Genomic DNA, 13,393 nt, shown 5'->3' on the forward strand with positions numbered 1-13,393 from the left:
AGGAGCTCAAGGCAAGAGATGCTAGTTCTGTGTGCAGGGCACCCATGTGTGCCTCCCTTTTCCAGGTGCCAGCGGACGTTGAGAAATGTCAAGATCGGATGGAGTGTTTCAATGCTGACCTGAAAGCTGACATGGAGAGGTGGCAGAACAACAAGAGGCAGGACTTCCGGCAGCTACTCATGGGGATGGCTGACAAGAACATCCAGTATTATGAGAAGGTAATGAGTGCGCCCAACAAGACTGGTTTCTAATGGCCGGAGCCTTTCACATGGGCCCACCAGAAATCCGGAAGCTGGGAATTCTGCTAGTCTCGTCTCCTTCCCTTATTTTAGCTGCTTAGTCTTGGCTCCTGCCTCATGTCCTTGCCCGGCCGTGTGGCTGCAGTGCTGGGTTTGGCAGCAGAGGGGGTGCTCACAGGGGTTTCCGTTGCACATGCGGCTGGGGAAGCAGCCCACTGGTCTTCCGTGCTCTCTGGGCCTGCGCTGGTTGCTTCCCAGAGCCAGTCAGACTTTCAGCACAGGCATGCTGCCACCGAATGGAGGCTTTGGGGTTATTTTACTCTGTGTTGGGGTTCTGTACACAGGGGCCCTTCACTTTGATTGTGCAGTGAACCCCTTTGGTCATCTGGTGAAGCCTATAGATCCCTCATCAAAATACTGTTCATTTGTTCATGGACTTCAAAATATTGATTTTAAATACCTAAAATAAAGGGATATAGGATTACAGAGGAAAGCAATTATATTAAAAAGTTTTACTCATGGATCCCCTTGACGTGTGGACCCCAGGTTAAGCACCGCACACACACACACACACCCCCCCCACACGCATCACACACACCCCACATACACACCCCCACATATACACACCACACACACACATACCCCACACACACCCCCACACACACCCCACACACACCCCCACACATATACCCCACATACACACACACCCCACACATACACCCCACACCCACACACCACACCCACACCCCCACACACACCCCCACACACACCCCACACATACACCCCACATACACACCCCCCACACACACACACCCCACACACCCCCCACACACACAACCCCCACACACGCCACACCACACACACATGGAGATTACTCTTATCAGGCTACAGCCCAGTCCCCTCAGTCAAGGTTTGCTTGATTCATATATCCAGCAAACCAATGCGAGGCCAGGTGCAGTGGCTCACGCCTGTAATCCCAGCATTTTGAGAGTCCGAGTTGAGAGGATCACTTGAGCCCAGGAGTTCAAGACCAGCCTAGGTAGGCAATGTAGTAGGACTCTGTCTCTACAAAAGATACAAAATGAGCCAGGCGTGGTGGCGTATGCCTATAGTTCCAGCTACTCTGGAAGCTGTGGTGGGAGGATGGCTTGAGCCAGGAGTTCAAGGCTACAGTGAGCCACGATTGTGCACTACGGCACTCCAACCTGGGTAACAGTTTTTGACCCTATATCGCGCTATATATACATACATATGTGTGTGTGTATATGTTTATGTGTATATATGTGTGTGTATATATATATTGTGACAGGGTCACAAACTCTGTTACCCAGGTTGGAGTGCAGTAGTGCATTCTGTTACCCAGAGTTCCTTTTTTCCGTAACTCCCACACCTTCCCTCCGCTGTTCAGCGGCCTTCCCACTACTACAAAACCAACTATGTCAAATGTCTCCATCGCTCCGCTTGGTAATTAATCCCGGCATTCCTAAAGTCCTGGTCCCGGGAGGACCCAACCCTGGTCTTAAGTACATGTTTATCTGTCTTCCCACTATATCACAGGCAAGGCCACCATCTTGCGGCCTGGTACTGCTTCTATACATACTTAACAAATGCTTTTTGTGCACTTGCTGTGTGCAAGGAGCAGTGTGTACCAAATTGATAAACAGCAGGATTCCTGCCCTGTGGAGGGTATGTGTTCATCAGAGGAGCCCACAGCTTCAGAGTGAGATAAGGGAAAGAACGGGAAACTGGGGGAGAAAATACCAGGGGGCATAATGCAGACTAAGGGTGGGAGGGGCGGGTGGAGTGAGCAGGAAAGGCCAGTCTGAAGAAATAACATTTCACCCGAGTCTCAGAGACAGAGGCTTGGAGAACATATATTCCAGGTAAAGAAGACAACATACGCAAGGTCCCTGGGATAGGAAAGAGTTTGGTACATTTGAGGACCAAATAGAAAACTGATATGGCCTTGGTTTCTCATGGCTGACATACAAAGTCCATTGCAGATCGGAAGTGATGGCCTAGGGAGAGAGCAGGACCTGGAATGCCACAGACCCCAGACCATCTTCTGTATATAAGGTGGGCTTCTGAGTTTAGCTTCCTCTCTAACCTCAGAGTCACCAAGGAGGAATCAGGGAGCAATTTCACCACTCCTCTTTCTGGCTTGACCTAGGATGCCTGTCTCCTCCTCCCTCCTCAGAACTTCTGCCACCTCCTCAGAATTCCTTCCATCTCCTCAGAATTCCTCCCACCTCCTCAGAATTCCTCCCACCTCCTCAGAACTCCTCCCCCTTATCAGAACTCCTCCTCCCTCCTCTCACCTTCTCAGAATTCCTTCTGCCTCCTCAGAACTCCTCCCACCTCAGAATTCCTCCTCCCTCCTCAAAACTCCTCCCACCTCCTCAGAATTCCTTCTCCCTCCTCAAAACTCCTCCCACCTCCTCAGAATTCCTCCCACCTCCTCAGAACTCCTCCTCCCTCCTCAGAACTCCTCCCCCTCCTCAGAACTTCTCCCACCTCCTCAGAATTCCTTCTCCCTCAGAACTCCTTTCACCTCCTCAGAACTCTTCCCACCTCCTCAGAACTCCTCCCACCTCCTCAGAATTCCTCCCACCTCTTCAGAATTTCTCCCACCTCCTCAGAACTCCTGCCACCTCCTCAGGATTCCTCCTCTCTCCTCAGGATTCCTCCTCTCTCCTCAGAACTCCTCCCACCTCCTCAGAATTCCTCCTCCCTCCTCCTCCAAACTCCTCCTACCTCCTCAGAATTCCTCCTGCCTCCTCAGGATTCCGCCTCCCTCCTCAGAACTCCTCCCACCTCCTCAGAATTCCTCCTCCCCCCTCAGAACTCCTCCTACCTCAGTATTCCTCCTCCCTCCTCAGAACAACTCCTCCTTCCTCAGAACTCCTCCCACCTCCTCAGAATTCCTCCTGCCTCCTCAGGATTCCTCCTCCCTCCTCAGAACTCCTCCTGCCCGCTCCTCAGAACTCCTTTCACTTTCTCACAATTCCTCCCACCTCTTCAGAACTCCTGCGCCTCACAACCTCTCCTATCCCCTCAGAACTCCTCCCCACCTCTTCAGAACCTCTTCCCACCTCCCCCAAACCCCTCCTGCCTTCTCAGAACCCCTCTCCACTTCCCCAGAACTCCTCCCACCTCCTCAGAACTCCTTCCTAAATGACTCAGTACAAAGTCCTCCTTCAACCCTGGGCTGCTACTAAAAAGCCTTATGTGATTCACCTGCCCTCTTTATGCAAGAGACTTTCCAAAGGGAGAATCATTTCCGCTCCCAGAGGACAATGCCAGAGTGTTCTGAGTTCTTGGCCTTTCACAAGGATCTGGGATGAAAAGAGGTTGGTGTAGTGGAGACAGCATCAGCGGGGGAATCCTGAGCTCTGCCATGGACAAGCTGTGTGTCTGGGCCAGTTATTTAACCTGAGTCTTGTCTTCCCCATCCATGAAATCAGTGTGTATGTGTCAAGTAATAATTCTCCTTCATAGAGGAGCTGTGAGGACTGGTGATAACTAACGTAAAGTATGTCACCATGTTTGGACATAATAAAACACAATAAACACTGGCTTCCCTCTTCCATGTTCCCTTTTGGGAGATTCAGGTGTGGCCCAAACAAGCAAACTTGAGGTTGGTGAGAAAGAGTGGGCTTTCACCCGCTCGGATTCCGGTGGCTGGCCTGCTCCAACTCTGATTTCCATCCTGCACAAGCGCCACCCACACCTGGAGCGGTGTCTCCATCCCCGCTGAGGTCCTAGGGCCTCTTCAGGGGTTTCCTGCTTGGGCTCTTTTCTGCTTTTTTGAGAGGAAAAGAATTTCCTCCAGCGAATCCATTTCCATTCACTGGATAGGAGCTTTACAGACCAACATGAATGCATTTAAGCCTTGCAGAGATATTGCTGTCTTTCATAAAGATGTGGTGACACATTCCAAACAAACACTTGTTACCTCCCTGTTTGTAATAGTTATGGAGGATACATGCAGGCATCGTTAGACAAAGGTGACCCAGTGGGATCCACAGTGAAAGGGTAGATCCGAGCAGAATTGAGAAGTTGACCCCAAATCAGAAACTCAAAGCTGATACTGTGTGTGTTTGTTGTCGTTCCAGTGCCTCATGGCGTGGGAGTCGATTATTCCACTACTGCAGGAGAAACAAGAGGCCAAGTAAGTTCCTTCTTGGGACGGAGACTCTTCTACCTACACAGGGCCTGGCACCCCATACTGGAACGTTCCTGCAGTGCCAGAGATGCAGCGCTGGGAAAACAACCACAGAAACATCTCTCCTTTGTGTATTTTTCCCTCCCCCACCTTTCACCCCACAGTGGTTTTCAATTAGTATTTATTCCATGGTGGAGTCTGTGAGGCTGGAATCGTCTCTCAGCAAGAGCCGCATACCTCTGTGTTATGAAGGCACCTGTTCAGTGAAGCACTACGAAAATTTGAAACCAAGGGACGAGACAACCTGCAGCTGACGCTCTGGCATTTCATGACAATTTCCTCTTTAGGGACAGCTGAGTTGCCTGTTGTGGGAGATAACCCGGGGCCTGCTTTTCAAGGAGGAGGAGGAGGCAGGAACAGAAGGCAGCTGTTGCTTTCTGCGGAAACCTGGCGCCTCTGGAATTGGCCTCTGTGAGCATTGACGCGTCTTGGCCTAGGAGACGTTGGTGCCTCCCTGGCAAGTTCTTAACGTACAGTGACCTGTAGCTGTGAGTGTGGCCTGCTGCCTGCTTGTGATGAGTCTTACTGTTTCTGTTTCACATAGGGACATTTAAATCAGTGTCAATGTGTGTCCGTGCTTGAGTGAGCAAGCCAGCGTCCTTGTCCTCCTGCGATGCCTTTGGGAAGCTCAGGGTAATGCTCCCCAAGCTTGTTTCTGACACTAGAATGCAATCGATTGGGAACTTTTTCTGTAAAATGAAAAAAAAAAAAATGCTTTTTTTTTTTTCTTTTTTCTGTGAAAGTCTTCAGTGTTTTGCTTGTGCACTGTCATCAGAGCAGGGATTAGACCTGTTAGGAAATATCTATTGTCTTGAAGTCAGAGTAGCTCCCCCATTGTTGAGATCAGTGGGCATATACCAAGCTCCACACCCAGTGTCAGCTTTGTGCAATTTGCCTTTACCTCACCAAAAATACCTACTTTAATATTTCCTCCTGTGTCCACTGAATGTCTGGGCAAGCTTTTGGTGAGGGGGCTGGTATGTCGTGTTGTTATGATACAGTCAAAATTTATCAACGCAGTGTGAATGTTCTACATAAAGTGCTTTAACCCTTAACATTTCCTGGTCAGGAAGGAAACTCAGTACCTGGAGGTCTTGAAAATGACAAATACAACCGCGAGCCCTTTGCTTCCAGCTAAGCTAAAGTCTCCTCAGTGTGCAGCCAGATTCCTGGGGACTGCTGACTGTGGTTCCAGGCTACATTTCAGACGATGACCAGGTTTACTTTTCAGATCACAAAGCAGTCACCAAGCATCTATCTTCCAACCCTTTTTTTTTTTTTTCCTGCTGAAATGAAGCTACATGTCATGTTTGTGTTCTTTCATCCATGGCTCATCCCTGTAAAACTACGAATCTGAGCCTCAAATAAGCGGTAGTTTTGTTTGTTTGTTTGTTTTGTTTTTAATGAAACAGCTGTGTTAAGATGCTGCTTCAGATGCAAGTTTACCTGGAAATACTGGTCAGCGGGCAGCATGTCAAGGTCACTTAAGCCCACTTTTAACTGCGGGTCATCCTCACATCGGCCAAGGCTGTGGTGCTGTTGATGCCACAGCTGGACAGCATAGGACAGCTTGGTTCTGTTTCATTGTGTTTGACAATGTTGCAGTTTAGATGATAATGTTTAAATCAATTGGTACTTGTCTGTACTGTTAAACCCTATTTGTGCCATTCTCAAGTCCTTTGATGTGAATTTTCAGTTTGGTATAGTTAGAAATGACTCATTGATGTGGAAGGGTAAGAACAACCCATGTACCCCCGAGTGATTCTGTGCTTCATTCTACCTCTAAGCCATCGTGTTGGCGTGGGTATGGACGCCTGGGTCTGACCTGACACTGTGCTGGGAGAATCAGGGTGTATGTCTAATGGCAAGTTGACAGCCCTCTGTTGATATTTGGCAGAAGATGCCAGACCAGCCCAGCAGCAAATGCTCATCTTTGGGAACATAGGAAGCTCTGCCTTGGGGAAGGTATACTTTACAAATGTGCAGTGTAATGAATGCTTAGAAAAAACTGGAGTTACAGGAAAATGAAATCTGACTGTCTGCTAGTTGCCAAAGCCCGGAAACATTCCTGTGTAATGGTTAGTTGGGAAAGAAGGCAGCACTTGAAAAAATTCATCAGGTTCCTCACTGGGAGATGTGGGAAGGGGCGTGGGATGCACGCGGTCACTCCCTCTCCTAGTGAGAGGCAGATGGCTGGCTCTGAAGGGAGGCAGGGACCGTGGGATTTGGTCTTGCTCTGTTTGGTCCCCATGTGATGCCCTGTGCTGTGAGACATCAGAAAGATCTGGAACAAGGCAAACTTTCTGTCCTCCTGGCATGTTATTGATAGCAAATCCAGGAAGTCCAGTGTACATTACAGATTTTCTGGGAGAAATAGTCCTTCTGAAGAAAGGATTCCTTCCCAGCCTCCAGGCTGGTGCCTCATGAGGTGAGGAGCTGGCCCAGAAGGAAGGGTATGTTAGGTGGTGAAGCAGGCTCCCCCAGGCCTCTGAGGGCCAGCAGCCCCAACCATTTGCCTCTTCGTTTTGATCAAGCACACAGGAGATATTCCCTAGAAGTGTCACACGGAGGCTTCTGTGCCAAAGACTGCCTTGTAGAGGTTTCATCACCCCACCCTTCTTGGCTCCACAAAATTGTGGTCCTGAGATCACTACTCCTCTCTTAAATATTTATTATTAGTATTTTTTACTTTACCTCAAGCAGACAGACATAGGTTTTGAGGTTTGAATACATGGCAGTGGAATGCAAGGCCCTCTCTAGCAGCTGCCCCAGGCCTGGGAAGTGATAGATTTCATTCGCCTGGGTTAAAAATCCAGAGGAAGACAGAAGAGAGGAGTCCTAGGAACTGGTTAGATTTTAGAGATGCAAGTGATGTTTAAGAGAGCCTTGTGATTTGTAGCAAGCATGGGCACTGCTTTTTCTTACTAATGTGGTAGATCTACACGGACATTCTAGGCTGTTCTGCTCAGAGCAGGGAACCACTACTCCTCAATGGGGAGGGAACATACCACCCAACCAGGCTTAGAGTTGGGTTTTATCCTTGAATAGAAGTTTTATAATGATTCCTGTTCAACTTTAAGTGTGATTATGGAGATGACTGGCTCCGTATTTCAACTCACCAGACACCTTTCGTTAGCTGAAATAAACCGGCATGACCTGGAGATCATGGTGACTGTAAGCTGAGTCTGTTTTCATGCCAGATTTCAGCCCCACCCAGAGTGTGTTCTAGACGTTGTTGATTTGAATGGTTTTCTCAGTTACCACTCCACATGGGGAAGTTGAATGAAGGCACACTGGCTGCTCACTTCGTGTGAGGCTGCCTTTTGTGATCAAATGACAGGAAGTTCTGCTTTAAAGGAGGGCACGATGACCATGTGGCAGTCTGCAAGTGGAATTTCTCTCTTGGGATGGCAGCCCAAGGAACATCCAGAGTTTGTGTGACTTGGTCCTGCCATTGTTAGCTTTGAAATCACAGGCATCGGGCTCTGTTTTGACATCATTTGTTGGACTGTGGGACAGTTATTCTTTACAGTCTATCTTGAGCTGGTGAGAGAGGAGGAAGAGGGAAGTCAAGAGCAACCTCCAAGGCCTGTGTTGGCCTCTTCTGCTTGGGTCTTGGGGTGGGTTAGAACTGGGTTCCAGTCTGGCCAGATGGGTTGCTGGTTGCACTGAGGGGTGATTCCTCTCAGAAGATGGGCTGCCTGTGGTCAGGACAGGACACACCAATCTGGACTCCACCTTCCCAGACACCTACTTTAAGGACCTGTGGAAACTGGGTGATCCAATTATAGGGCTGGGGCAACCCTGCTTTGGCCACCTTCATTTACAAACTTAGGTTGGGAGTTTGGATTTCCTGTCTCACTTCCAAAAGCCTTCAAGATGGCAGCAGATGGACACACCCTCTCATTTCTTATGTCTTCTCTGTCAGATGGCAGGAGGCATTGATCAGTAAATCTGAGGAGAATGTTCTCTCCTGGGCCAGCCTCACAGCTTGCATTGGGTGTGTTGGAATTGTTCTCTTCTGCCTTGTGATTTTTTCAACTCAGTGAATAAACCAGGAATCCAGTTTTTCACCAACCCACCCTGTAGACTGTCAGCTTTTTGTTTGAGGGATGCCTGGTCTCCTCACAGTTACACGTATCAGAGTTGTGTGTAAGTTGTCTGTGTGGGCAAGGTTGGGGTGGGGGCTCTGTTGCAGGGGGTTAGTCTGTTCTTTCTTCATCATAAATTTGAGATGCATCCCAAGTATGACTGTCTAACCCTTTCTATGTGGCAGAAAAATATGTTTTCCAGGTAGTTTTGACTACTATAGATAGTCTGTAAATAAGTGCTTTGAAGAAAATAACAAACCAGTAAGATATTTGTCTCCTATATAAACATTCTGTGTGTTTAGCACTTGAAAACCAACAAATCCAGAACTTAAAAAAATGCCACAGACTGTTAAAAGCCCAACTCTACTTTTTTGAGAATTCGTCCTTACCTACTAATATGCCTTATTCTTCTTCAACTAGTGTTTTAAAAGTCCTGGGTAGAAAGAGTTTTAGAAATGTCATCAGTTGTTCAGCTTCAATAATACAGAGATCTAACATAGTCAGTCCTCAGGCCCCCTAAAGAAACAAGCAAGAAAGTGAGGGCTGTCACTAGGGTTGGCTTTGGGGAGGGGAAAACTAAGTACTGCTTTTGCCAAATAGTATTTTTGATAATGTAAGGAAACACAGGGACCACAAAACCTTTTTTTTTTTTTTTTTTTAAGTGTGAAAGATTAGTGCCTTTTGGCATACTATTGATTTTAGAGGATATAGTATCGGCAGCGACAAATCATGTAGAAACAAAGAATTCTATAGATGACAGCAGTATTAAATGTTACTCCTGATTCTGCAGAACAGCTTTTGAAGATACTGGGGCGGGTGGGGTATCTTCAAGCCTCAGAGCAGCTTGTTTCAGATAGAAATTCTCCATGGGTTGAAATGCCAAAAACAGAAAACATGATGTTGACTCACATAATTTAGTCCATTTTAGCAGAGACTTTAGTGTTAGTACCAGTGGTGAGGAGAATTGCATATTCTCTGTCAGCAGCACCACCCCCGCATCAGGTGGTTCTGGGCTCTCTGTAGGCCGGTCCTAGTAGGTGACACCCAGCAACACCCCTGTTGGACAGGATTGTTCACAGTCTTAGACCAACACTTCAGTCAGAAATGATACTGGGAGTAGGAAAGGAAAATCACTTTTTTTCCTCCATGTGGAAATGAGGAGAGAGGAAAGTGGATTGCAAACCGAAATGTGAGTCAGTGTGATGAAGCAGTAGCTCTGTCATCTGGGCCTTCATCCAATAACCAGCATCTCTTAACGGCGCTTTTGGCCCCCGAAGTTTGGGTCCTGTCTGGTGGATTCCCTGTCCATTGTATTTTCTGTATGCCTGTTCCCTTCATCGCTGTGAGTTAGGAGTGCATTCAGAGATGACGTTCATCTGATATATTCCTGTGAAATAAACTGCCAGCAAACTTTCTAACTTGTATTTTAACTGTTAAAGAAGAGATTAAAAACTTTGGCTTTGGACATGTCCACATTATGGACTGTTATTTCTTATTTTTAAGAGTCATTCTTTACGTTTAAAATTTTACAATAAAAACCTTCTGAGGTTTTGATGAAGTCCGCCGTGTAAATGTTACCTTCTCTCCATGCTGCCATTATGCCAAAACAAAAGCTGTGAAAAAAAAAAAAGTGCTTGAGAGTGTGTGTTGATGAGCAAGTGATTTATTTACAGATGGAAGTCTTTGTTTCATGAAGCTACCAAACTTTAAAGAGAATGTCACCCTTTTTTTTGTTATGGAAACCAGAGATTGTAAAATGGAAAGAGTCTTTTTTTGTTGACTTTTTGATGCTGGCACGAGGTTTTTGTCCACTTTTTCATAAATCTGTGTATAAAAAAATTGTTGTTTACTATGGAATTAGTATTACATTTTGAGGTAAACAAAAGAATTTGTATTGCTTGATAAATATTAGCTTGTAAATTTAAAGTTTCTTTACTTCAATTAACTTAAAGGACCAATAAACCCATAAAAGATGCTTTCTTTATCTTGAGTCATGTGGTCATTTGTACCTTTCTGTAAGGCAGAAGAACATGTGTGCCTGTTTTTTTCTTTTCTTATTTTCTCTTTACACATTATCAGTTTGCCTGTAAGAATCAAGACATACAGAGCAACAGGAGAAAATATATGTAATTGAACTATTTGTGTTCTTCTTCACTTCTTTATAGGCCCAATTTACCCTCTTCTACATCTTCCACATCAGCACCAATCTGGGGAGATGAAGAAACTTCCTAATGTAGTAGCCATCATGATTGGCAGGCAGGCTGACAGCCATCCGAGGTATTTACTACATGAAAGATTTCTGCATTATCCCATAGCAAAGCACAGCATTATATTCTGGGTCAGGGCTAGTTAAGTTGACCTGATGATGGTAATGTGTTGAACCTGAGTATACTTAAAATGGTGCTCAACTTGACTTACTGATAGCAGACATCATTAATCTAAGACTGCAGTGATACAAAATAAGGCAGCAAGGTGAATAAGACGTGGATGGTGGATCAAATCTCAGCTTTTCCACTTACTAGCTATGTGGCTTTAGGCAAGTCACACTTGGCTGAACCTTTAGTACTATGATCTTTGAGATGAAAACAAGACTTCCATGTGGGGTTGTCGATAGGACTGGCAATATGGTGTACAAAGCACTTAAATGTCAGGCAGGTTCTCACTGTGATAGCCCCTTTCTAAAGACTTCCTAAATTAAATATTAAGGCTACTAGGATATTATCCTTAAATATTAAGGATATGGCCAATTAAATATTAAGGATAATCTTTCCTGTATGTTTTGCCAGTTTGTTTGTTTAATAGGATATTCCTTTTTCTTTTTTCCTTTTGCTTTGTCACGCAGGCTGGAGTACAGTGATCTCAGCTCACTGCAACCTCTGCTTCCCGAGCTCAAGCAGTGACCCCACCTCAGTCTCCCAAGTAGCTGGGACTACAGGTGCGTGCCACCGTACCTGGCTAATTTTTGTATTTTTCGCAGAGATGGGGTTTTGCCATGTTGCCCAGGCTGGTCTTGAACTCCTGAGCTCAAGTGATTCACTTGCCTTGGCCTCCCAAAGTGCTGGGGTTACAGGCATGAGGGCACTGTGCCCGGCCCTGTTTTCTTTTTAAGAAGATGATGAAAATAGAATACTGCAGGACTGTGTCAGACTGAAAGCCTGGAGAATGGAGAGGAATAGATGCCAAAAGCCATGGCAAGAAGTGATAAAGGGAGGTGAAAATAGCTGATTTAGGAGACTCTTAGAGGGGAGGGGGATGGACCGGAGATGACTGGGAGATTGCCAGCCTGGGATTTGGAGGTGATGCCATTAGCTAAAATCAGAAGAGAAAGATAAAAGATGGAGGCTGGGCGTGGTGGCTCATTCCTGAAATCCCAGCACTTTTGGGAGTCCACAGCAGATCACTTGAGCCCAAGAGTTCAAGACCAGCCTGAGCAATATAGACCCTGTCTCTACAAAAATTAAAGATCAAAAAAGATGGAATGAGCTTAGGTGGTGGGGTGTGAGAAGGAAAACTTGGTTTGGCTTTAGATTTGAGGAAATCCAGGTAGAGATGTTGACTTGGCTGTTGGAAATGAAGTTCTTGAGTCCATGGGAGTGGACTAGATTGCATGGGAAGAGAACCAAGGACAGGACCTTGGGGGTCTCAAGAATTAAGGATACAGGCGAGGCGCAATGGCTCATGCCTGTAATCCCAGCACTTTGGGAGGTCGAGGCAGGTGGATCACTTGAAGCCAGGAGTTTGAGACCTGCCTGGCCAATATGGCGAAACCCTGTCTCTACCAAAAATACAAAAATTAGCCAGACATGGTGGTGCGTGCTTGTAATCCCAGCTACTCAGGTGGCTGAGGCAGGAGAATTGCTTGAACTCGGGAGGCGGAGGTTGCAGTGAGCTGAGATCGTGCCACTGCACTCCAGCCTGGGCAACAGAGTAAGACTGTCTTAAAAAAAAAAAAAATTAAGGATGTAGGGAGAGGAAGAGGACTCAGGGAAATTTCTTGAGAAAAAATCGGGCCCCATAGGTGAGAATGGTGATTCTTCAATGAGGACTTGTGAGACACCAGTTGTTGAGCCCCAGTCCTAGAATTTGACTTGGGTGAGACCCCAGAATTTTCATTTCTAGCCAGTTCCCAGGTGATGCTGTTGCTTCTGGCCCAAGAACCACTGGGTGAGAACATCTGTTTGAAGAAATGGTGACCCTGGGAAAGCTGACAAGGTTTGAAACTCCTACCCTGGTGACAGGTGGGGTTGAAAAGGAGCCAATACTTGGGTTTTGAGAGCTCATCTCAGGTTAAAAAACACAAGTTTATAGCAGGGTCAGTGTGGACAAGGAAGGACATTTCTCTAAGCAGTAAGAGGCTTCTCAGGAGTAGGAAGGATTGGATTCATTCAGGCTGAGGAGCTGGTCAGAGGCTGGAGTAGAAGGTAAGGAGTTGGGGAATGAGCATATTGATGAGTAAGGCTGGAGAGGTTGAACACAATCTTGACTTCATCTTTCCCATCCTATCTGCTCTGCTCATATTGCCAGACTCTGGGAGAGGGGGTGCTACCTTTTTCCTAGTGTCCTGAGCCCCAAATCTGAGTCATTCTGGCCTCCATCTACCTCACCCTGTGGCATCCATCCATTAACCAACTCCTGTAGCCTCTAGCTCCCAAATATTTTTCCATGTCTATCTACTTTTCTCCATGTTTATAGCTTCTTACCCTATGTCTGCTATTATTTTTAATTTTATTTATTTTTTATTTATTTATTTTTTAGAGACAGTCTTGCTGTCTCACCCAGGGAGGGGTATAGTGTCCTAATCATAGCTCACTGCAGCCTTGAACTCTTGGGCTCAAACA

At 46.4% G+C, this 13,393-nt stretch overlaps 1 protein-coding gene across 5 annotated transcripts in view; it reads left to right on the forward strand.

Moving 5' to 3' along the window:
- The window catches only part of SNX30 (sorting nexin family member 30), a 125,189-nt gene extending 113,767 nt beyond the window's left edge, over positions 1-11,422 (forward strand). For 2 of the 5 annotated variants that reach the window (XM_009188271.4, XM_009188272.4), the window contains exons 8-10: positions 66-218; positions 4,355-4,410; positions 10,721-11,421. In XM_009188271.4, coding sequence (XP_009186535.1) covers positions 66-218; positions 4,355-4,410; positions 10,721-10,787 — 276 coding nt within the window. In that variant the 3' untranslated portion in view covers positions 10,788-11,421. Of the gene's footprint in view, positions 1-65; positions 219-4,354; positions 10,540-10,720 lie in introns of those variants that run through there. The other 3 variants (XM_009188268.4, XM_009188270.3, XM_003911352.4) reach the window with 3 other exon arrangements.
- The last annotated feature ends 1,971 nt before the right edge of the window (positions 11,423-13,393 follow it).

Source organism: Papio anubis, chromosome 13 (genome assembly GCF_008728515.1).
Source record: "Papio anubis isolate 15944 chromosome 13, Panubis1.0, whole genome shotgun sequence".
In the NCBI taxonomy this organism is placed as follows: Eukaryota; Metazoa; Chordata; class Mammalia; order Primates; family Cercopithecidae; genus Papio; species Papio anubis.